We start from the raw sequence: 25,967 nt of genomic DNA on the forward strand, positions 1-25,967 counted from the left end.
TTTTAGCTACATCATAATACAGTAAATATTTACCTCCACTAAAGGGGCTACGTACATTTAGTGGTTTGTTTGTAAGCAAAGTATGGGTCAGGAGAGGGCCCAGTTTAATGGTACGTTATCTAAACTAATGAAAAGATTTCCATTGATGGGACATGGATCCATTTTTCACTTTCTTTAACATTCATAAATCTTACCAAAAAAGGCAGTCCGATGTAGAGGACTGGTATTTTTACAGAACAGACCTGAGATTGACATTAATCCTCTCATCTATCTCTTCACAAGAAAGTGAATAATTACATTTCCCAGAATTTGTCTAAGAAAAAAACCAACAGGGCCAAGCTGCATGCAATGATTTCTCAACTGGAAACACTGGAGAGTACCTTGCCAACTCTCTGTAAAGATCTACCAGAGAGCTCATCGGACACGAGCCCTGTCAAAACTTTGACTTTTCACCCTGAACATACCGGAGACAAACTTTTCCACGCTGCCCACGAATTAACACTTTACAATCCATTTACTACGTGACCTACAGGCACACTTTATGTCACATGTGTCTGAATCACCCATTCTTTGTAACCTATTACATCAGCCATGACTGGTTGAGTCCGGCTCGGAGGAGGCCCATACAAAAGACTGAGGAATGTGTGTGTGTGTGTGGTGACTAAATCTCAAGGTGTGGAGCACGTTCGATGTCAGGAAACAGTCGATAATTATCTTAAATTGAATGTAAATATTTGCCCGGTGCAGGATTCAGCCGCAGGTGGATGAGCTTTAAATGGACACACTCAACCCACTGCTGTGTTTGCAGTGAACAGCAGAGCAGCGTGGTCATGAACTTGCAGACCAAACAGACATAAACCTAGAGACCTCTCACTGGTATCACAAGACACGTGATATGAGACAGTTTCAGTTCAGGCTGATCCTGGATGTACAGTACAGAGCCAGTGTTTCAGTGGAAGGGAGAGGGAGGAGGACCTTTGACTGTTCCTTAAAGAAGTGCTTTCCAAAGGTTACAACGAAATACTATTAAGTTATAATGTGTATTTGAATCAATGTTGAATGTGTGACAGCATGTGCAAAGGGGTGGGGGTGGGGGGGTGGGGTGGGGGGGGGTTGCAGCACACACCTAGAGACCTCTGGCCCCTGTGATATGTGCCTCGTCGCTGCTCCCAGCTGCTCCCACAAACACTGTAATCAGCCAGGTGAAAGTCCACCTCTTTTATCAAGGATTGAGACACTGGGCCGACCCGCGTGTGCTGCACTAAACCTCTCCCAGTTGGCAGGCTCCTAGATGCTATCTCTGTTTTCACCGAGATAGTCCCACGTGAGCGGGACGACGTGTGAAAACGCACACAGGGATGAGGCTCACGCTGTTGATCGATTCGTTCAACATGTAAGGATCATTTCAGTTTCAATCCGGTCCATCAGCACTGGCCCATCGTCTCCCCTCGACCCCTGTGAGCAGTTCAGTGTACTACATTAGCATAGTGGTTATATCTTCCCCCTCCAATGCGGCCATTGTTCCGTCATGTTCCTATCGAAGGCCTCACATTACAAGCCCACAGTGCGGCTATTGTGTCTCGACAAGGACCCTTCACACACCCGATGCCAATACTCGCACTTATTGACGGCCCACAGTGCGACAGTCAGACTCCTGCAGGTGTGGAAATTTCCAATGCGCGTCCGAGCCCTGTGCAACATGCTTAGTAAGTGAAACCGACGAATCCCGGAATCGCCAACAACAGGCTTTTCACTCCGCTGAGGCATGCATTTACACACACAAATCTCAGATTACATGTGCTGTGTGCTGTTAGAATGGTGTCGAGCCACAAAGAGGACAATCAACACAGATTATAAACCGATGTGAAGTCGCTTTGTGGAGTTGGATAACAGGTCTCTCATGCTTCTCCTCGTCTGCACGTGGAGCAAAGTGTCTCCCTCGTGGGATTGATTGTTGCGTCTGTGGGACAAGCTAACTTTGAGTAGACAATGGCAGAGCGCTATCAAGGAAAAAAAGGGGGGGGGGGCTGGGGGGCTTCCCTTTGTACACACATATCTACTTTTGGCCTCAAATCAAGGTTGCAGGCCTGGCTTCAGTCCTACAGCCCCAGCACAGCAGACAAGGGCTCCATCACAGCTTTATAAAACAAATGCCTGCAGTCGGGATTCCACCAGGGTAAAAACATATCATTATGAAAGCTGCTCTTCTGTTAGAGTGAGATTAATTACAGTTTGCAGGGGGAAAGAAAGAAGAGAAGATTCCTGTCCCCACCCTGTCAGTGGAGAGAAGGAGCGGTATGGATTTCAATATGAGAGAACATCAGATGTGTCACAGGAGAATAGGTAATGACGACACAATGACACAAAGGTGTGTTGAGGGTGTTGTGCAATTTTAAGCATCAACGACCATCAACTGCTGATATTGTTTTCATCCCCCAGCACTAATTCAATGAGATTTAAAGAAAAAAATACACAAACACACATTGAAATCACGATAAATATACAGTTGTACAGTTGCAGTATTACATTTGGTTTGGGGGGGGGGGGGGGGGGGGCAGGAGGTGGGTCAGGTAGGCACTGGCCTCAGCTGAAATCTCACTGGCCCCTGAAGCGGCCCTGGGCCAGACGCCTTTACGGATTTAAGAGAATTGCCAACTCATCACGTCACCAACAAGGAATATGATCATTTGTTATTCTCAACTTTTGTTGTGCTTAAAAAGGGAACAGTTTTCAAAATACATTTATTAATGTGGTTTTACTTAAAGCTATAGACATAACGGTAAAGAAGGAATTACGTTAATTTGAACCTAACTGAACCAGGAAATGTGCAGGGATGTTCCCCCCCCCCCCTTGTGCAATTTATGGCCCCATTTTGGCCCCTGATTCGGAAAAATATTAGATCCGCCACTGAGTTATTAGGGTAGTATTGTGAGAGTATTGCTGATATATTTCAAGGGGGGGTTATAACTTGCTTAGGGATTTTTTCCCTCATGAGTCACCATCTGTTTTGTCTTCTTCTTCATCATGCAACCGCTGGAAAGACCAGAGTGGAGCTGCGTGTCTCAGTCCCACAGCTGCTGTTGCCCAATAGAGAGAGCAGGGGGGAGTTAAAGTGGGCTGGCCCTGCACACTCTCCCCCCTCCCCATCCTTTATAAGATTCCCTCAAACATCCGCCTTGTGCTTCACGTTATAAACAAAGCAACGCCTGTCCCACCACACTGCTGCAATCTGTCTGACGAGAGAGAGAGAGAGAGAGAAAAAGTTTGTCTGGACATTTGTTTGCGGGGAGTGATCATCTCAGGACAATCAGAAGAGAAATCCACAGGTAGGCTCCTGCTCCTCTGGTTCTATTTCTTGTTGGTATTTGATAAGGAAGTGGGGACGCCTGCCTAGTTGTTGTTCTAAGCATGTCTGAGCACGTTGTTATTCCTGTTTGACAGTGACACTTTTAAAAGTTCAGTTTCAGCAAAGAAAAGTGTCCTATCACACGAGTGTGAGCTGGAAAATATACAGATAGGGGCAAAAGATACTTCACATGCATCTCAGTATTTGTTTTTCTGAGTTGTCACCTACAATGCATCATGAACAGGAGTTTTGTTGGTAATCATTTCAGAAAGCTTGGATGCATTTTAATAGTAAGGGGGAATTTAAAATTGAACTTGAGAGTGCATTCAACATGTGATCCTTGAAAAAGAAGAAGCATTTAGGTCAAATGTTAGAAACACAACGAGGAAAAAAGTGTCACAACAAAAGATTTTACTTTCTAACCTTAATTTGAAGAAATGAAAAGATAAACATGCACCTAGGTTGAGGTTACTAACTAACAATTGATTTATTAGAAATGTATAGATCCCTTCTGAGTTACTGTGACCAAACCTATCCCCCCCCCAAATCATAGGATCTAAAACTTTCTATGCAGCACTGTGAAGAATGCTGTCTATTTACTCGTAGCATCAACGGCAGTCTGCTTATAAGAGCATCCTCTCTATGAGTGCCTGTCCGAACAAGCCTGTGTCCTGACCTGTTTTGTGAGCTGGGCGTAGATGTTCCTGTTAATTCGGATGTTTGTGACACAGCCTTTATCCAGCCCTCAACCCTGAATAGAAAGATTACGACCCTGCCCTGATCTCTTCAGACGCTCACGAGGAGAAGAGGTTTTCTGGTGCGAGACACAGGAAGGTCTGATCTGACTGTAAACAGCAGCAGCTGTTGCTTGGGAGCCGCTGTCCTACTAAAAAAACAAGTGTTTTTCTCCACATGAAACTGCCGGTGATCCCCCACCCCCCCCCCTGAAAACCACCCACCCTCCCTCCCCTCATCAACTTGCTGTAGAAACGGAGATGGACACATTTTGATATCTTTTACAATCTGAAAATGTAGGTCTGTGACAGCTTAGTCCAGTGTAGGCCTGCTGCTGTGCCAATATTTCAGAACCAAGGGATTTGACAGATTAAGCGAGTTCCCAAAGATTAGGGAAGCAATCATTGTTTCTGCAGATGGATGCAGCGGGCTCGTGGATTTAAAAACTATATGGAGGCAGCGGAGGAAGGATGGCCTTGATTCCAGCCTCCCCAAAATTCACATCCGCCATCCAAATCTAATCAGTGCATATGTTTCTCTGTCCCCCTCTCTCTCTCTCTCTCTCTCTCAACAGAGGGAGACCTTGAGCTCATACTGTTTTGTAACTTGGATGTTCTGGCTTAAAGTAGTGTGTCGTATCTGTGGATTTGCTGTGGAAAAACAAGCACTGAAGTGTTATGGGGGCGGGCCACAGTGTTAGTGGTGTTGTCGTCCGCCCAAAGCTCAAAGCACATTAAGTCACTGTCGAGTGAAAACATTGGATTTTCAAAAAAGTCTACTTTTCAGGAATAAACCCCAATCAAGAGAATTATGATTATTTTCAACACTCTAAAAATAAAGTAGCAGATCATCAAAGGATGGTAGAAGATAAGCTTTACTACAGTGTCTGTTGTCGTGGGACTATTAGTCAAAAACCTTTTTAACATTTGTTTCACCCAGAACTCATTTCTTTTACTTGTTGTGCAGCTGACTCCAAGCTTCAGATTTGTGGATCTTCCCGAGCCCATATCCTCCCACTGCTTCCTGTTCACGATTGCATAACACAGTCTCACTTCTGCCAGGACCAAGCTGTTTGACTGAATAGTTTGTTTTGTTAACTACAGCCAGGCATTAAAAGCACAGGTTTCGATAAATGTGCATGTGAGAACTGGTTCGACTTGGTCAGAGAGACAATGTGCAACCATCGCCAGTGACTACAGGCCAGTTTGGAGCGAGGCCAGCTCCAAGAGAGCCCCCTGCTGCCACCGCAACATAAAACCCCTGTGAGAAAAAAGGTGCACAGCAGAAACATCCCACTCCCCATTAATCATAATGTTCCAGGCACCGGACAGTTTGGTAGAAATCTAAGAACAAGAACCAGCACAACTCAAGAACTTTGAATCTATTTCTCTGTGAGACGTGTTTTGGGTAAACAGCTTAAAAGTCCACATTTATGAATCAACGGGCGGCAGCTCTGTTGTCACGCTGCATGGGATTATCATGCTGTGGGGTTAAACTCCATGCGCTGGCCAGGTGAAGCATTATCTCAGCGAGGGGAAACAGTCAGAGGTGCACGGCTGGTGGAAACAGCAGGTGACCTACTTGTGTCCGCCTGCTGTGCAGCCACACTCAGTGCAAACAGGCCCTGATGGCGATCCAGCAGAGGGGTATGGTCTGTGATCTGACTTCTGTTGTTGTTGATGAGCTCTGTGTTTACAAATAAAGCTTTAGAGGATCCCCCCCCCTCCGTCGTCAACTCTTTTTTTTAAAGCATAATCTAACCTAGAGGATTCGGAGCTGTTTCATTTTCCGACATCCCGATGTTCACAAACACGCCTCCTCTCACATGGCGTTGGAATCTCTACGGGGGATGATCTCTTGTCCTCTCCAACAAAGCTCCCGCAGTGCAATGGCGGCCATGCTTTTGAATGCCTCAGCAAAAAAAGAAAAAGAAAAAAGGAACCTGTTGTTTGATACTCCTCTTCCTCTGTGGTGCTGTGAGGTCCGGTTGGCGCCGGTCTCCGAGTCAAAGGAGCGTGTGTGAGTGTTTGTGTGTCCAGGGCGTTTTCTGCCCGACAACCGCCATCTCCACACTTGAAACCTGATGAATCTCTTCCCTTTAAAAAGAGCATCTCGGGCCCCTGTAGGTTGATGTTGATGAACTATCTGCCCTGGCTGTGTACAACCACACACACCGAAGGACAGAGAGCACAAAACAGATAGAGGCTGCCTGAAAAAGAGAAAACACAGCGACTGCAGCCAAGACGAAACCGAGACAAACAGAGGAAAGTGACAGAATGCACAGGGCGCCAGCGGGGAGCTGAAAAGAGGCTGGGTTGTGTTGGTGGGAACTTTGCTTCCTGTATGTGTTTGGGTCAGTGAAGGCCTCCTTCAGCGGGGGGGGGGAGAGAAGAGAGCAGGCCCCTGGCTCTCAGGAGCCACCAGGGGCCAGTGCACAAAGAACCCTCTTAACTGGCTAATTTGATTTGCATGCAGGAGCTGCAGCCTGGTCGCTCTCCTCCAACACAGATCAACACAGGCTGGCGTCTCTTTCTTAACTTGCCCCGTTTTACTTTCTCTCTCTCTCTTTCTCTCTATCTGTCCCCTCTCTCCGGAATCTTTCTCGCTGAACAGGCCCTTAGTGTTCTTTCTTTTTCTTTTTTTGATATCTTGAAACTCTTAGCTGGGGAGGGGGTTGCTTCAGTTTTCAGTAGATTCTGGCTCCAGCTCAATATTTTTAGTCATGTTCGAGTGGCGTGACAACTATTCTGGGTGCACATTTCCTCTTTTACGTCCTCTTATCAGTCAGCCCTCGGTCTTCCTGCCCGAGCAACTCCGTCTGTCACGTGTGTGTGAAACTCTCTGTTAGTGTGTCTCTGTTGTGGGCGGCTTACTGGGTGTGGCCCGCTATGTGGTCCAGTCTCTGCTTGCTGCGGCTGTGCACTTGTGTGTATTCACTTGTGTTCCTGTCTCTTTTATTTGCTCTGTGAAGAGTCATTAAACTAACGAACACACCCACCTCAAAGTTTTAAAGTCTCACAGTTAAAATCTTTTCTGCACCTTTTAAAAAAAGAAGTTTGAGACTCAAATAGTTTGGAAAGTCTTATATTTGTCCTTTTACTGCATATATTATCCAACATAACTTTTCTTTCTCTGAACCTGAGGCATCTTCCACGTGAAAGGCCATAAACCTCCGATACACAGACTGAATCAGCTCCTCACTGACTCTCCTCTCTGACCCCTGCAGGTTCTTCAGCTTTTGGAAATGGACGAAATCCAGGTCGAGTCCAAACACCTGCTGGTTGACAGGGAACTGCCGGTATGTATCCTGATCAGAGCCAAATCGAAACAAGTTATTGAAAGTTCTCATAAATAAGTTTTGACCTGCTCAAGGAAAGTTTAGTGCTCAGCGTTGTTATTTAAAGACATGTGGTTGGAGATGCTATTTATAGTTATTCACAATATAGTTATTACGTTTGTTTCGTGTTTCAAACACTGAAATAATGAGGAACCACATATACCCAATTCAACTTTAATACACTGGGGCACTGTTAAAGATATAAATGTAAATTATTGTAATTATTGTGTGATTATGATGTTTTTGTTTTATAGTTACTTGCTTTTACTTGCACCTCTTGTTTTTAAGTTAAGTGTCAACTACCATGAAAACTATTAAAGTAAAAGTAAGGAAACTGGAAAGTATAATAGAGGCCATGCACAACCCAATAGATTACATTTTTTATAAAAAAAATTTCAATCTCCATTTACATGAATACACACTTTGACACAAAAAAGTGCTTAATTTTCTTCTTATATAATTAAGCAAAGATGGGAGTGAAAAAACACGGGAAAAGTATTAAAATATGTTTTAGAATAAGGACATTATAGATCTCTATCTGGATTTGCATGTGTGTCAACAGTAAATCAATAATAAATAAGATCAAACTATTTAACAGGATTGAGAGCGTAATCTTATCATATCATAAAAAAAAGATATCAGAACGATGGCTGCAGAAATAAGTTCTGCTCCCCAAGGGATCAACAACAGTCACTTTGAGTTCCTCATGTAAACCACTGGTCAAACATTCTCTGTGGAACCCAGGTTTGTCAATAAAGTCTGATGACCCTTGTTAACGTGTAAATCTTCTGATGATCCTTCATAACACTGACTTCTGATTCTGATGCTGTTCAATCATTATAAACACAGTGATGGGATGACGCCCCCCCCCCCCCCCCCCCCCAGGATATTAGATTGTAGGTGTAATTGCATTAGTTTTACATTTTAATTGCTCTGTTCTTTCCTTGCAGGGCCTGAGAGAGGCTGTGCAGCAGCTTGTTATCAAGGTACGTTTGCACACATTTCTTATTCCTGCCACATGCAAACCGAGCTTTAACGGCTGATGCTTGTATTTTCAGATGAGACCTATTAACAGTTGTTTGCACAGATGGTTTTATTCCATGTTTTATTATTTGAACTGGTCTAGTACCATCTAGTGGCTGACATAAAGACACTCTTTGCTTCATGAGTAGTCCACTCTGGTTGGAGGGGCTCGTCTATCTTGGTGATGACCTTTCATCCACTGTGATGTTATTAGGTCTGAAATGTAATTGTGGCTTCGCTAATTCAGTCAGCTGCTGAAATGATGAAACATTCCCTGGTTCTGGATTTGTAGGATGCAGCTACTGTGGATCAAACCATTTCACTTCGCCTCCCGGGCATATTCACGCACTCTCAGGGAAGTTTTCATCCCCTGTTCATTTGTTAGAAAGTTTGTTTGTGGTTAAGTAAGTATGTTCAAAATTAACTGAATAGATCTCTACAAAAGATGGTGGAAGGATGTGGTTTGCGTCCCGATTGAAACATTGTGAGGTTGGTCATTTTTCTATGTTTCCCTAGGGAATAATTCATGGATCTGAATGAAAATACATCAGGCAGATGAAGGGAAATTAAATCTATGTATGGGGAAATTTGTTGCACCTTGATTGACTCAAAGGGGTCTGTTGGACCTTGGGGGAGGTTTGTGCTCTACTGCGCTCTATTCTAGTTTCGTATGTGTTTGCTGTTGAGTCGGGGGGCTTCTCAGCACCTTGGACAGCGTCCAGAGTCAGACCCTCACTGTGAGAAAACATTTGGTGGCTAAAATAAACTTATGCTCAAGATTTAGACCATGAAGGTAACGACTGAATTACCTCAAAACCGGCTTTATTTAGGTGATTTCATCGTCTTTGTTCTTATGGGTCTTCTGGTCAGTGGACAATGATCTCTTGACTTACGTTGCTGTTACATCTGTGACCTGAAGTATCCAGCACAAGTCCTCTGGTGTCTCTGCGACGACTGAGCTTCCCACAATCAGGGGAATAGGATTAACTGAGACCGGTGATATCAGGGGGATTCACGCCTGACCTCTAGATGCATACATGCACCAACGCAGGCACACAAATCCTTCACCTTTTCCCTTCAAGCTTTATAGATGTATATACAGCGCATGAACACACAAACAAACAAGTAGGTGTTGTCTTGCAGGATTATCTCGCTTGTGTAGCCCACGTGCTTGAGTACGTGCTTGAGTAGGTTCTGCAGGGGTGAAGGGCGGAGCGGGGGGCGTGGTGAATCATGTACATTACGTCCGGTAAATAGGTTACGCGCCAACAGATCATCGTGCACAGTTAAGTAGACGAAACCGTCAGGTCACCAATGGACAGCGTGTGTTTTTAATGATTCCGTTCACAAATAAACAGTTTGACTAGAAAATGTATATTTGGCTTAAAATATAATTATTTTTAAGTTTATTTGTTAAGAAAAATAAAAAGGCTTTTATGACATTACTAAGTATCCAAACCCCTAATCCTATTAAGTCATACCACAGATTCAGTCAGCTATTGACTGTTAATAATTTTTTTTGAAATGTTTATAAGTTATCAAAAGTCTTCCTATAGATCTTTTTGGCTTTGATAGACACTTTCATTTAAATCCGTCTTTCATTTTTGAAATTGTTAAATGTCACCAATCTCAGCCATTGTTTGGAAAGTGTTTCCCTGAAACCCTTCTGAAAGACAACTGCCATCCTCCCCGCACTCATTCATTCATCATACTCCCCCTCTGGCCACACATCCATACTTACTCATCACGTCAACCCAGTAGCCAATGGGCCCTCTGTCTGACATTGGCTGATCCAATTTAGGGATCACTTCATCTAGAATTAGCTTGTTTTGAACAGTGTGCAAGGCACCATGGGAGGCCAGGGGCTTAGGGTTGGACTGGTAAGCAGTGGGGGTATAAAAAACAGCCCTCTGCTTCAGGGCTGAACAACTTCAGGGTTTCCCCAGCTCTTGGATCTATCGCTGCTGCGACTGGTTTATCTTTTCTCCCAGTATTGAGCAGTGTTGAACTCCTCTGCTGCAATCATGGTTCTGGAGGATTCAGATGTGGAAATGATTGTCACTGAGATTGAAGTCAGTGTGAGTAGACTGAAGGCTGCGTTCAAGTAGATTCCAGTGGATTTGTTGGATTATTTAATTTTTTTTGCAGCTCATTAGACAGAACGGATCAGACTTTAATCAGTGGATGATATTTACAATGATTTTCTAGTTTTGTCGGAAAGTTGCACGGGATAAATAATCCATAACTAGATGAGGAAATAATGCAGGATTGTGTGAAACACTTATATTGGAAATGATTGCACATTTATTCTTATTTAACAGCACTTTTTCGCGAGTGTGGTGAGGACTTTTCCTATTTTGGGGAATTTATATCGGAAAGTTGAACTATATTTACCTGTCGTTGTTTTTGCCTCTACAGGAGCACGATGTGGAGACTCCTTATGGAAGAATCCACTGTACGATGAAGGGGGTTCCTAAAGGGGAAAGACCTGTCATCCTCACCTTCCATGACATCGGACTGAACCGTAAGCTCCGCTCCTGATTCTGCTCTTTCTATGCGAAACATCTCTTGCTGTGCCTAAAGCCTGGGGCTGTTTGGAATTACTGTACCATGTGGGACCAGATTAGGGTCCACTGATCTAACTTTATATTATTGAGTCGATTGCACCAGAGTATCTCACCCCCTCCGTAATCATCATCAGATTTATGAGACAAGATGATGAGCAGCAACACCTACATGTTGTTCAAAAACAACTCCAAGTCTTGTCCTCAGTTCACCTGAGGTCATTTCCACTCCTCAGCCAAGTATCACTTATCCACCTCCACCTCTTTTTTTCCTATGGTTTCTTTTTTTCCCAGACAAAACCTGCTGGGACACGCTCTTCAACCATGAGGACATGTCAGAGATCATGCAGCACTTTGCCGTGTGTCACGTTGACGCCCCTGGGCAGCACGAGGGAGCAAACACTTTTTCCACTGGGTGAGCCAGACGCACAAACACACACACACGCACACTCGTAGACGCACCTCATGTATGTCAAGCAGTCTGTGACCTTTGACTCGACAAGTACATCACAGCGGATGTACTTAGGACAACCTAATTTTGCATGTGTGTTGTGGGGAGAGGTGTTTATCTCGTCCCGACTAATCTCTTTGTTTTTATGGTGGGACTTTGCCTCGTGTTAAAAATACCTGGACGGTGATCTGAGGACAGATAATGGGGCACAGGTGGCTGATATCAAGGATATAAAGAGCATATTCAGGGCAGTGGTTAGATAGTGGTTATTATTTAATTGATAACTAAAGCCTTGTAACAATAAGCTTTTTGTTTTCCCAGATACGAGTACCCCTCAATGGACCAACTCTCCGAGACACTCCCTCTGGTGCTGAAGCACTTTGGGTACGTTGAGCTGCAGTTTACTCACACTCACCGCTCACGCTCATATTTAAGATGTCTTCCAACCTGTTCTAACAGTATCCGTGTCTCTCTGTGCATACCAGGCTGAAGACCGTCATTGGAATGGGCATCGGGGCGGGGGCCTACATTCTCACCAGATTTGCAGTGAGTTTCAGCCGTTTGAACCGCTCCATCAGGCTTAATACATATGAGTTTTAATCAATCCAGGATTAGCACGGCCGGCTAAAGTGTTTCTACGTTTTTGCTGATTTTGGCAACACAACACAGCTTATTGCTTGAGCCTGCTCAGCCACAAAAGTCTCAGGAATGTTCCAGCAGTCAACACCAGCACTGTGCTCGGTAGGAAGTCACAGTCTGTTGGCAAAAGCCTGAAAGAGATACAACATTATACTCCCTGCTGCAGCTTCCTTTTTAACTCAAATATGTGTGAACTTATATGAACAGAATGTAATGTTTATTCGACCGGAGAAGCATCTGTGAGATAACAATTGTGAGTTACAGAGACAACACCAAATATGTCACAAATATAATAATATAATTTTACCCAAAAAACAACCTTATTGACATATTACAACCACCCAAGAGGAATCTAAAAACCTTAAGAATGAACTGAAAAGGAGGAGATGCAACAGGTTGCATGAACAGTCCAACAATCCCCTTCAAATTAATCAAGAAACTAGAAATATTCTGAGGGACACCAACGAAAACCTTCAGAAAAGCCTTTTCTTGTTAATTTTAGGAAAGCCTATTATAGAAAATTGTAAGGGTTCCTCCATGACCCATGTAGCATCCTTCCACCAAGTTTCTAGAAATCTGTCTGGTAGGCAGATGCATTATGAGAAAAGGTAGCACCTAGTTTTTGTATTATCAACCTATTATTTGTATTTAACAGCCAATACAACTTTTTTTGTTACAGTAATAAATCACTAATTTCACGTAAATGTGTGTGTATCAGCTGGACTACCCAAACTTGATGGAGGGTCTGCTGCTCATCAACATCAACCCGTGTGCTGAGGGCTGGATGGACTGGGCTGCACACAAGGTAACACACAAACTCACGTTAACACCTCATACTCACCGAAACATGGGAGAAGGATAGTGGACAGAATAAGGTTTTAAATAAATTCATATTTGATTTCAGATCAGTGGATTGGCCCACGCCATGCCCGACATGATCATCGGCCACCTCTTTGGAAAGGTACGGATTCAGACTCTTTCTCAGAATAGAGTAGATCCCACCTGACTGGTGCAGGACAGTATGTGGTTAACTCGCTCTTCCAGGTCTTTGTGAGTTAGTGAACAGATGTTGTGCTTGACTACCACAGGAGGAGATCCACCACAACCAGGACATGATTGCAACGTACCGCCACCACATCCAGCATGACATGAACCAGTTTAACCTGCATCTCTTCATCAAGTCCTACGAAAGGTAAACACATCGATGCAGCACGCACCTCTTGGCTTTGCAGGTTGTATTATGTGGAATTTCTAAGCCTGTATAAAGGTGAAATAATGCACCACATAAATCATGACCTGAGCTGCAACAGGTTGTAGAATCTTAAATTCTTATTCACAAGGTTTTCTTTCTTTCTTCAGTCGAAGGGATCTGGAAGTCGAGCGGCCAGTCCCTGGAAGCCACGTCAGAACCCTCAAGTAAGTTTCCAACAAGCAATATCTTCACCTGCTGCATATTTCTCTTAAAATCAAAACACAATCGACAATATTTGACCCACATTTAATGTGCGATTGCATGTGTCTCCTCATCCAGGTGCCCCTCTCTGCTGGTGGTTGGCGACAGCTCTCCTGCAGTGGATGCTGTGGTGAGTTGACGTTCACACAGCTGTTGAAAACAAGGCTCTTACTGTAATGATCAGACCTCCCACTACTATAACCAAGCAAACTCGTGCTAGACGTGTTTTCCATCCAGTTCGGACTCATTTTTAAGCTGAAGAGATGTGCATGGTTTAGCGCTTAGGCAAGAAAAAAGTGGATCTGGTTTTAAAATTCAAATAATAGTACACTTTTTGAACAGTTTTTAGCCTAACCTATCCCTTTTATAATGTTCGGTGAAAAAATACCTAAATGAATATGTGTATTTATGTGAACCTGCAGGTTGAGTGCAACACCAAGCTGGACCCGACAAAGACAACCTTGCTTAAGGTAAAGGAGCCTGTTTCTGTCCTGCCTTCCCATCCCCTCCCCTCCCGTCCCCTCCCCTCCCCCCCGCCTTCTGTCCCATATCCTCGCTCAGATTATAACAGCCTTGATGGAAATGCATCGGCTGATAAGATTCCATTGGCTCAGCATCTACCTGGTGACATATTAACCAGAGTTAGGACAGCTGAATGCGTCCTGAGAGGTGTGTATGCATGAGGAAGCATCCTGTTTGCCGCTGACCTACTTGTGGTGGCCCGCGATGGCCTCTTATGACCCGCGGCCAGAACCAAATGGCCGTTCCGGCACAAATGGCGGCCATTTATTGGGGTTAACTGTACGGATGGGACGTGCTGAGTGTAACGGTGGGCAGTGGCGTGGAGCCACTTCACTGTGTGAACGTCGGAGCACCGGCATGGCTAACTGCTTTGTGTTTTCCCTCCTCTCTCCAGATGGCTGACTGCGGTGGCATGCCCCAGGTTGACCAGGTGTGTACGTGTTATGTTTGTGCGACACAAAACCACACTGATGTTGTTAGAGCAGAGCGGACAGGGCTGCATAATCAGCACAGAGGGTCAGGTGGACGGGTGTGAGGTGCAGGAAGGTTGCACCTAAGAGCATTAGCAAGTGGCAGACGTGCACCACATTTGTCAGGTTGTAATCCTCCGCCCTGGGCAGCACCTGCTCATAGCAGCTGTCATATCTCAGACCCTGAGCAGTAAGCTGCCGGATGAGAGACCGAGTCTGTCGGTGTTATGTAAACAAGTGTGATAATTAATGACAGGAGGACTGATCTGATCATTTCCCTTTTCTGTGTTCTGCTCCTCTGCAGCCAGCGAAACTGACAGAAGCTTTCAAGTACTTCATTCAGGGCATGGGATACAGTAAGTATTCAACACACGCAGTATTTATGTTCCTTTCAACTGTGCCACTAACAAATAGTCTCAGACAGCCAGACCTCATCCAACCTCCACACTGCTGGAGAGAGTCAGGAAATCGAAATTTAAAAGTAAAACATTGTATTTGCTGTGTTCAGTGAGCGGAAACGGACCTTACTGCCACCTTGTGGTGACATGGAGTTTGCATCATCGTCTTCACCTCATGGTGTTGGTTGTTAATAAATGACCCGAGCTCTCATTGAGGTGTAACTTGAACTGAGTCTGAGGTCAGCTGCAGGTGTTTAATGCAGTCATTCATAAAATGAAATTATTATTTCTAAGATTCACTATAATTATAAAGTAAAATGATCCAATATGGAGGTTCAATCGCCTCATGGTAGTTTCCTACATATTTTACTATTAAAAAAATTTGATTATTTGATTTGATACATTTTATTCTGTATAAAAATACATTGTTTTACATAAATGCTCATTATAGGCCTTTTAAAGATTCACCTGCAAAGTAACTAGTCACCACAGCTGTCAGATTTATTTAGTGGCTAAAAAACTATTTCCATCTTAAACATTGAGAGTAAAGGAAGAAGAGGTATACGGAGCATCGAGACTGCCTAAATTATAGATACATAAATAAATTCATAAATGGAGAAATATATAAATGTACATAAATAGTGTAAAGTTATAGAGGTACAAAACTGCCTTTTTCTAACTGCATATTTATTAAGTCAATTATTTTGGCAGTCTCGGTCCTCGATATATAAAGAAACCTCATGAAATAAACTCTAAATTAAAAAATTGCACAAAATCAAAGCTTCATTCAAAACAGTGCATTCACGTCATCCTCCTCTTCCTCTCCTCAGTGCCGTCTGCCTGCATGACCCGCCTGGTCCGCTCCCGCACCGCCTCCGGCTCCAGCGTCACCTCCTTCGAGGGCAACCGCTCCCGCTCCCACACCCACGAGGGGAACCGCTCCCGCTCGCACACCAACGAGGGCAGCCGCAGCCGCAACCAGACGGCCGAGCACCAGCGCGGCCGCTCCCACACGGGCGGCTCCATGGACGGCACCCTCGACCAGGCCGCGCCCAAGTCCACCGAAGTGTCCTGCTAAAGCGAGCCTCCACCCCCGGGGACACGCGCGGTTCTCAAAGGTCCTTTCGGTCTGTGCTGCGCTGCCTCTAACCAACACACACACATATTTGCTACTCACACACACATCTAAGCCAAGAGGGACACAAGGGTAGCGTAACCCCGGGTTTGTAAAAACGCACAAAGGACACTCACCTGCAGAGGAGTCAGTGCAGCTGAGAGGCCCCAATTAGAAAACATGAGGTCCTGAGTAGGAGGTCAAGGGGTCAAGTGTAAGCCTGTTTTAACATTCTGAGGGACTCCTACACATCTGAACTGCTCCTGAGCTCCGGTGTCAGGCGAGTGTGTCTTTAGGGGCAACGCAGCATCTGGGAACACCGAAGCAGAGAATGTCGGAGGAAGCTGTGGACACCAGCTCGTACATGTATCGCTCATAACCTCTCATATATATACAAAAAAAAAGAGAAAAAAAAGAAAGTTGTTTAAAATGTCCATTTCTGCATTTCCTCACCCTGTTTTTATCCATTTTTACCAATATTGACACAGCTTTCTTAAACATACCTGACTGTAAATGACTGTTTTCTGTTCACTGTAATTGTCCGATCATTTATCTCCTTGTTTTCCATGTCTGACGTGTTGTCGTTGGTACGTAGGGGCAGATTTGTAGACGTAGAGAATGTGGAGGCACTCGTGGATAAATCTTTAAAATAAATGGCGGTTTGCTTTTCAAATCGCAAGTGTGACTTTGAACATTAAGGGACGTGCATCAAGTTGATCATTTAAATACAACGGAAAATGTTGTTTCATCTCAGCAGTGTCCATTATCCTTGATTTTTTTTTAAACATCTTATTATTTTAACTACTTTTAACTCAAAGATACATATCTGTCATGAGTCTGTCAGCTTCGCCATTAATCAAAACCACTCACAAACTCAGAAGCTTTTTTGAATGGATCGTGGCCTCAAACAAAAAGGTTTTTTTCCTCTTTTATTTTTATGATGATTTCTATGCAATCAATCACAATGGAACAAAGATGTGCCACGGAATCGTTCACTCTTTAGACGAGATGCTCCTACGTGGTGGTGGATTCTTTCGGGTGGGTGAAGTGATAGCTCCGCATGTTAACATGAGGATAGCCGTAGAACTTACCTGAACACCTTCTACTCCCGTATTTTACTTCACTACAGCAGCGTTTTTTTTTGTCTTCCGCTTGGTAGAACACAAACATACACAGCTTTGTAAAGTTTGCGATACACAACCGTCTAATGCCGTAGAAAAGCATTCAAATGACGTAACAGTTTGTATTTATTAAAAAAACGACAATAAAAACCTTGTAACAGATCTTCCCTGACTGCCTCTTTTTGTTTATTTGTGATTTTCATTTGTAAAGATAAACAGTCTTTGGCATTTCACTTAAAGAACATTAAGGAAAACATATCTTCAGTAAAGCCTCATCATGTATTCGACTTGTGAGTTTACAGATGTTCCCAAAGCAGCTGGAGAACATCACATATATTATTACATTACTGAAAGCTACATAAATAAATTAAGCCTTCAATATTTCACACACTCAGTGGCTGAATATTTTCATTTGCAAAGCACATCATGCTTTATGAATCCGCTCTGGAGACGCATATATATATATATATATTTCGTATTTACAGATTTTTCCAATAGGAAAAAAAGACCACATGAAAATCCCTTCCCTCCGTCTGACACGTTACAAATACAAAACACTCCATGATAAAAAGAAGGTGGAGCTAAGTCCAGACGTCTTCAAGCTGACGTGGTGCTTCTTCAGTTCATGATTTCTGGGTAACCATAGTAGCTCTCCAGCCCAGCGAAGATGTCGTTGGGGTTCTTGCAGCTGAGGTTGCAGAAACAGGCCTGGACCCACAGCATCTTCCAGGTGAAGCCCGTCCCGTTCGGACACTCGAACTCCACGTCGATGGTCTTGGACTTGTAGGGGATGCAGCAGCGCTCGTCCGTGCAGACGCCGCAGTACTTGGGCCGGTACAGCTTCTTGCTGGTGCAGCCAGAGATGGTGAGGTTGGAGGGCTGGTCCTCCCTGTAGATGTTCAGACACTTCTTCCCCGGCTGCAGGAGGAAAGGAGGAGAAACACGTTGGCGTTAGCTCAACTGGTCAAGCCTGGTTTGACTGCTGCAGAAGTCACCATCGGGTAGTACCTTGATGTGCTTGGTGATGTCCACCTCGCAGGGCCGCAGGTTGCAGAGGCGGGACTCTTTGACCAGCTCACATTGCTCGTTGGCGTTGGAGACCCTCAGGGACAGGCCGCGGCCACACGTCTGGGAGCAGGGGCTCCATGAGGTAGTCTGGGAAATGCAGTTCTTCTGCCAGCTCCCAGTCTCAGCTGTGAAAGCTGGATTAATAGGGACAGATGAGAGATTAACACATTGATAAGGGAAAAGTGACCCTAATGAGCCAATGGTCTAAAAACACCAAGATACTAAATGTACAATAAAATAAAGCTGACCAAAGAAGCAAACACTCATGTGGGACAGAGAATAATAATAGTTTTATAAAGATAAAAAGGACTAAAGTGATTCTTCATCAGTTGCAGATTAACCTCTTCTCTATTGAAGAATCAGTGAATCTGACTGATGATTAATTTAAAATGATTTGAACTGATCGAGAAGCCCGGGGAAATTTAACTTCGATTGACTTTGTGGACAACTTTGGTTTCTTTGTGATTATTATTTTCATCAAGGATGAGTTGCAAAGGAGTACTGCATCGCATGGTACCGTATGTGTTTTTAATTTAAGATCCTTAAACAGGCTTTTCTGAGTGGTCTGGCTTTGATTAAATTCCTTTGGCAACACAAAGACGTCTTCATTCTCCCCTCCGTGGCTCAGAGCGCCACTGTGTGCTAAACGACTGGAAACTGGACGACACCCAATAACAGTGTGAGGGCTCCAACAGAATGGGATCGGTCTGTCACACACCCCCCCCCCCCCCCCCCCCCACACACACTCTCACACACACGCACACACACAAACCTCATGATGCTTCTGGACTACAAACTTTTCTCAATAGACTTTTAACTGCACATTTTAAACACAGCTGCTTCTGTTCTACCTCTTTTATTATTTCTCTAAATGGAATCAATAAGAGGTCATGGAAGTGGTTTTTAAACTTTCAAATACCCTGACACATGTCCTCAGGACTCCATTAAATATAACCAAACTCAAGTTGACAATGTTTTGGAGTAGGGAAGATTCAACACTTAAACATTACACAACTCAGAACTTTTTGCATTTCAATGAGCCAGAAGGAAATTAAGGGATTTGACCAAATGTCCATGCAGGTTTGTTTGCAAAGGGCCAACTTCACCAAACAGAAGGCGTGTCCTACCCTCCACTGCGTGTCGCGGCGCCGTCTTGCGTCCCCTCTTGGGTTCATCACAGATCCACTGCTCACAGCATTGTCCCCGAACTTTGACCCGACGTGGGGTCTGGCACCACACCCGGGGCGGCTGGGACTCCGTGCACACCGACACGCAGCCGATGGCGCCGTTCACACACACGCACTGGTATTTACAGCTGGGCTTGAAGCTCTGCCCATTACGGTAGATCACACCGTCGTGCTCACAGCCCGTTCCCGACATATCTGGTGTCACAGAGAGGAACGACAAGCAGACACACACTGAATGCAAGGAGACAAACAGGGCAAAGTGCAACTGCTTGGAAGCTGCATTCATGACTTAGCATTTATGATAGAATAGTTATGAACGTAGATTCAAAATCTGTCACATTTCAGGATAAATAAAAGTCTGGTTTGCTACTTTCATTTGCTGGTATCACAAGAGTGATGCAAACCTCGAGCTACTTCAGGAAATATCACAAATATCAGTGTGAGAGAGGCAGTTTGTTCGGAGTAAATATAGTTAATATGAACAGCAGTATTTACTATAGACCAGAAAAGGGTCAACTGCATCCTCTCTTTCACATTCCCAGAACTCAGACAAATAGTTGCGTTTTCTGAAATTGTTTACACATTTGTGGAGATTTAAATTCACCTCCGCAACCCAGTGCAGTTTCAAACCACATACATTATTACCCAGATTCATATCAGGTCCCTGTTACCACTGCAAAGTAATCAGTTAAAGGGAAAAGTTGAAGTGAATCCCTGAAGGTGTTGTGTAATGTGTGTAATGTTCACATGGCAACAAATGAGCTACATATTTAAACATAGCACCTCACGCAACTACAAACTGCTGAAATAAGCAAAAACCACATAAAATAGCATATCACAGCAGAATGTACTAAGAGCCTTTTGTTATTCATTTGTTGGGTTGTTGTTTTTGTGAGTGACACTTACATGCACAAACTCCTTTTTCGTACCTAGGCTTGTCCGAGCTGTAGTCACAGTACAGGCCCTTGTGGTAGTCGCACGTGTCGGCCTCGTTGCACACCTCGCCCACCTGCCGGGCGCAGGTCCTGCAGCAGTCACAGCCGTCCATGAGGAGGCTCACACCCGGTGGGCAGGCGGGGGTGGCCCCCGGACACTCGCAGGGCCACTTGCAGTACTGTGTCCGGTTGTAGGGGTCCACGTATGGGGACGTGACGCCCGTGGCAGGCGGCATGGCAGTGGAATTCTGGGAGAAGGCCTGGAAGGAGAAACATGGACAATTGAAGCATGAATGACTTTAGAACAACAATAAATATAATATATTTCTTACTGTCTGAATAATTGTATGTTAATTTTACAGTTAATGCTCCATAATATACCATAATGAATATACAGTACTAGCTTCGGTCATCCCCAAAATGAGTAGCTGACGAATCTCTGTGTTGGTGAAATTCTAAATGTCATCTTATTAAACGAGACGTATTCTCCCCCATGTGATGAGGCAATATCTGTAATATCCGTAATCCAGAATTCTTTTGTGTCCAACCCTCTCTTTAGTAATCCTGTCTCAGTAAGTCACCGCTCCAAAAGCTTTATAATCACTTTTTTATGCTCACCTCTGCCTCGACGCCTGCATGGCTGAAAACATGGCAGCCTGCCTATGTGTGGTCATGCTGTGCCATAAATTAAGTTTGTCTATAAAAATGAATTAAACATCCAGCGGCGATAACCTTATTACATGTATGAAAAAGTCTTGTACGTGCTTCACACTGCAAAGGTGTTTCATCAACACTATGAATGTGTAATCCTGCCAAACACAGAAACACATAATCAAAATTTCTCCTGTCTTACGAGCCGCTCGCCAAGATCACACAGCAAAGAGCCCAGCAGCTCTTAAAAACAGATGTTTCCAGTGAAACCGGCCACACGGGGCACATTACAAGCCCAGAACTCCGGGATCGGTTTTGGAAAGCGGATGCATGAGTCTCTCCAGAGGAAAAACTTGCCCATTTTCATTTCGTTACATTTTTTTCCACACAACAAATAGAACATTTCAGAGTTGGAATTGAATTCTGCTTGTTTTGAGAACATGATGTGCAGGAGAAAGAGCCAGGGAGGAAGGTCTGCAGGTTTTTGCTCAGGAAATGTGGAGCTGAGAAAATGGAAAGTTGCTTCAAATGCTGTGAAGTGTGATGATGCCTGAATGAAGTAATAAATTGAACGTCCCTCATAATTACCAGATTATGAACTGGTCTAGAGAAGGAGTGAAATATTTGACAGGATGTCGAAAATGATCTATATCCTCATAAATCATAACATGATGGATAGTTGATAGATGGATAGATAGATAGATAGATAGATAGATATATAGATAGATAGATAGATAGATAGATAGATAGATAGATAGATAGATAGATAGATAGATAGATAGATAGATAGATAGATAGATAGATGTACTTTATATTCACATATAACCAGGTATTGATATACACATGCACAATTAATATGCGATTAATTTACCAAGAGCAGGCTAAATCATCTCATGCATGGCGTATACAGCCATCATTTGTTCTCAGCGCTCTAATGAATCTATGTTTATAACAACAGCCGCTTTTTGTGGTGTTGAAACCTAATGCAGATAAATTAGTTTTTAACAGAGCAGCGTCACCAGGCCATTACTCAGAGTTAGGTCAGCCTGCAGCGATCAGGATAAATTACAGAAAACAAACAAACATAGATTAATTATGCAAACAAAGAAAGAAAAGCAGAGAGAGGTGAATATTTCATAATTAGGAAAACACGGAGTGGGCCCAATGCAATCGTCAGCCTGAACTTGTGCATCTTTGAAGAATAAATTTGGCTTTATTTAAGTGTTTAATCACTGGGAAGAAATTATCTCTTGATCTCAAAATGTCCAGATTTCATCTTTGATATGCATCAACCAAGCCTAAAAAAAAACATCATCTCGTTCCATGTTTTTCAGGGTGACCTCAAACTGTTTCGTTTTGGTGTTGTGGTGATGGACAGCTAATAAGAAGTGTTGTTATTCCTCTGCAGGACTGATGAACCCTCTCCCCCTGCCGCTTTCCTCTTGTGTTGCTGTCAGCCTCGGGTCCCGACACATGGCCTCTGAGAGTGAGTGCACAAGCACGAGCACGAGCACGAGCACGAGCACGAGCACGAACTCAAAGGAGAGGGTCACATTTGAAAAGGAAAACCTTTCCAGATATCACCACGGGGCAGTGAAGAAGCTGTCACCTAGATGTTGTTTATATTTTCACAGAAGACCTTAATTTTAATAACAATAACAGTTTTCATACAAAACATTTTATAATTCCTTTTAGAGAAATACTTGAGCATAATTTACTTACTTGATTTTATTTTGGTGATGTAATTGTTGTTACACCACTGTAATTGTTGTACACCACACAATATGTTCTGAATCTGAGCAAAACTAGAGTGACTTTAAAATAAATATTAGACTGATCCATGCAAACAAATTTTCTTTTTGCTGAGCACACAGTTTCCAAATGCAAAACAGATGTTCTAATTTGTCCAAGATAGAAGGAACAGGAGATCATGAATGAAACTGTTTCCTATATAACCACAAGGTGGCGTTATAATATAAATTAGAAAGTGAGGCTGCACGATGGCAACTGCTTTTAACTTCCATCGTGTGGAATGACCTGGGACAATAATAACTTTTCCTTGTAGCTGTCAGAGAGATTTAGAATGAATAATAATAAGCTTCAGTTAATTCCATCAAGTTCACTGAGCCACAATGTTGCCACTGGTTTCAATTTAGAAGCCAATTAGAAGATGTGTCTTCAGCAGGATGCTCTCTGTTAAACCTGTCAAATAAAAAATTTGCGATAAGGTCATTTTGGATTCCTAATTCATTACTAGGCAGAAAGCTCTGCAGAAACAGCCAGCTGAGTTAGATGCATTGTAAAATGAGCGCCCCAGACACATGTGGAGACCCTCAGGATGCAGACCATAAACACTGTGCATTCATTATAACAGGAGCTGGGAAACTGGAAGAAGTCTCTTAAACCTACTCTGGAGTTGGTCACTGCTCAAACTCCCTCCTACAAGATATTTGTATTATTGTTTCATGGATAATAATATGCTTCTATACTCAGTGGAGATTATCAGGATTATAATTTACCTTATCACCATACGACCCTACGGAAATACCGCTTCATTCATCCCGAAGTCTATAACAAGATATAGACCTGCACTGACAAACACTGAAGCAATAACACAATAAAACACCACAAAAGACAAAGCAGTAAAATAAAGAAATAATATAAAAAGATGTGGGTCAACGATCCTTCATCCCACCTGTTGAATCCCGCCTGCTGCTAGAATCCACAACAGGAGCCACCTCATCACTGGTGGAGATGTGCCGATGCATTGAATCCAGAATTGGTCCAGTTTAAAAAGCGCACGACGCGCCGCAGAGCGCAGGTGCGCTCCTTCCTGCTCCGGGTCCCGCCGCTGTCATCCTCGTCCCGCACCGCAGCTCCTCTGCCCCGCGTCCCGGCCTGACAGCCTGTTAAAGAGCTCCGGCTGACGTAAGGTCTGAGAGGACGAGCCCCGCATGCCTCTGACAGGGGGACGGTTCCTTTCCTCCTCTCCCTCTGCTCCACTTTCACCCGGTCCTCCTCCTCATCCTCCTCCTCCTCCTGCTGCTGCTGGCAGACCCTGTGGTTTGGGCGTGTCCTGGGATTATCTCTCCTGATGTTTCAGATGACACTAACTCATCCTGTCCCATCTCATCTGGGCTTTTATGGCCTTTCTATACCTCCACCCTGGCATGACTTGAAAAATAAGAAAAAAAAAGCCACTGAACTGCAACTAATGTGTTGAAATATGAGTTTCGTTTTGACAGGAGTGAATAAATATACAGTACAGGTTGCCTTCCTGCTGCCTGCGGGGTCTATTTTAAGGTCGGGACAGTGTCTGGCCCGCAGATGTTCACTTTAAATCAATGATGTCATCGCCACTTTTCTTTCTTCTCATTTTCCTGGAAGTTTCTTTTTGAGATGATGCAGACGAGGGGCCAAGAGAATTCCACTTTACTCCGCTCTTCAGCCGTATGGAAAGTGTCTCTTATTTCAATTAGGCTGCAGCGTTCATACTGACTAACTAACACATGTGACAGGTCTGCAGAACAACCTCCACTGTGCAACAACTCATAGACGACCCAGAGAGACATGAGGAGTGCCCCAGGTCTGAAGCCATATCACTTACAGGCCTCTCTTCTGATCCCTGTCAGGGAGCTGTCAGCCTCCGAGCTGATCTGAGCTTCTCTCTCTCTCTCTCTGCTCCGACAACCCGACCCCTCCACCTCACAGTGTGCCCACTCTCCGCTGCTCCCTCCCTCTCATGACCAGCTTCTCCTCATCTTCACCCATTCCATCTCTGTCACTTTCTGTCTTTCTCTCACTTGAACCCATTTCAACCCATTTCCGCCCACTTCAGTTGAGTGTTTATGATTAGATTTGTATCTTAAGTAACATCTTCTCTGCCATCTGATCTCCCACAGCATCCCCTTATATCTTGCTTCCCTCAACACTGTCGAAGGATTTCATTCAGTGATTCACTTTCCTGAGACACACCTGAGTCTTGGCTCATCTGACAGATACAGAATTTGGGCAGAAGTATTTTATTTAATGAAAGAATTGAGTCCTGTGTTTAAATTAACATTGAACTGTCTGTGTTTCAATTGATCAAAGTTATGACTAAATACAGAATTCAAATGGATGAGCACATAAGCTATAAGACACTGAAACATGAAGTCATACACTGTAGCTCTATTTATTCATTGTTATCTTATTTGCCATTATTTCAGCAGGTTATTCCCGTTGAGATTACAAATGAAAAATGTCCTTGACAAGGGAAACCTGGCCAAGACTAACAGCAACACAGTTTCAACAGCAAAAGTAATGAGCAGACAAATTTAAAGAGTTGTAACATAAACTATCGAAGAAATCTGTTCAAAGCAAAGCCTGCTGTTTGAGACAACCAGAAATGGTGGGAAAAATGAAAGCCCATGGTTCTGTCGTTCATGTCTGTGCATTACTCATTCTTCTCACTCTGTCTCTTTCCTTCTCTTTTAAAGCTCTATAAACTTTTCCTATTTGTCCCATCTCAAACTGACTTAAAAAAAAACAAACAAGGTTTAAGCCTCTTCCATCCTCCACTGAAAACAAAAGAGAGAGAGAGAAGTTTTAAACCACAGATGGTATCATTCATGCTCGCATCGGCATCTGTCCTCCATTTTCTGCTCTGAAACAATGGCGGTAGTTAGTGTTAAACTGCGGCGCTTCACGTGGACATACAGTGTGCATCGTTAGGTGACGTCCATCAAAGGGACGCAGCGTGACCACACGTCTGTGCTGCCTTTGGTTAAAAAAGAAAAATCTCATAATTAAATCCAGGTCTGATGCGACTGCTGCTCTGTTCTCACAGGGAGCGGGTGCAGAGCTCAGTTTGTCAGCTGACCAGAATTCAATGTGTTTAATGGTTCAGCTGTAGCTTTACATTGAAGGTTGTTTGATGGGAAAAGCTTGAAGAGAGTGAAGGGAGATAACGTG

The 25,967-nt window shown here is 43.8% G+C and overlaps 2 protein-coding genes across 2 annotated transcripts; one reads left to right on the forward strand and one right to left on the reverse strand.

Moving 5' to 3' along the window:
* The first annotated feature begins 3,150 nt into the window (after nt 1-3,150).
* On the forward strand, nt 3,151-17,335 carry ndrg1a (N-myc downstream regulated 1a). The gene is made up of 16 exons (XM_053446052.1): nt 3,151-3,326; nt 7,308-7,379; nt 8,369-8,404; nt 10,860-10,965; nt 11,300-11,420; nt 11,778-11,840; nt 11,942-12,002; nt 12,814-12,900; nt 13,000-13,056; nt 13,184-13,287; nt 13,455-13,511; nt 13,627-13,678; nt 13,971-14,018; nt 14,465-14,500; nt 14,845-14,896; nt 15,769-17,335. Exons 2-16 carry the CDS (start codon nt 7,326-7,328, stop codon nt 16,014-16,016), a joined length of 1,182 nt encoding a protein of 393 aa, XP_053302027.1. The 5' UTR covers nt 3,151-3,326; nt 7,308-7,325; the 3' UTR covers nt 16,017-17,335.
* On the reverse strand, nt 16,161-24,130 carry ccn4a (cellular communication network factor 4a). Its single transcript, XM_053446053.1, has 5 exons — nt 23,710-24,130; nt 20,335-20,623; nt 19,369-19,623; nt 18,182-18,375; nt 16,161-18,091 (listed from the first exon to the last, which is right to left on the reverse strand). The coding sequence occupies exons 1-5, from the start codon at nt 23,755-23,757 to the stop codon at nt 17,792-17,794; spliced, it is 1,086 nt and encodes a 361-aa protein (XP_053302028.1). The 5' UTR covers nt 23,758-24,130; the 3' UTR covers nt 16,161-17,791.
* Between the last annotated feature and the right edge of the window lie 1,837 nt (nt 24,131-25,967).

Source organism: Pleuronectes platessa, chromosome 18, assembly GCF_947347685.1.
Source record: "Pleuronectes platessa chromosome 18, fPlePla1.1, whole genome shotgun sequence".
Taxonomy (NCBI): domain Eukaryota; kingdom Metazoa; phylum Chordata; class Actinopteri; order Pleuronectiformes; family Pleuronectidae; genus Pleuronectes; species Pleuronectes platessa.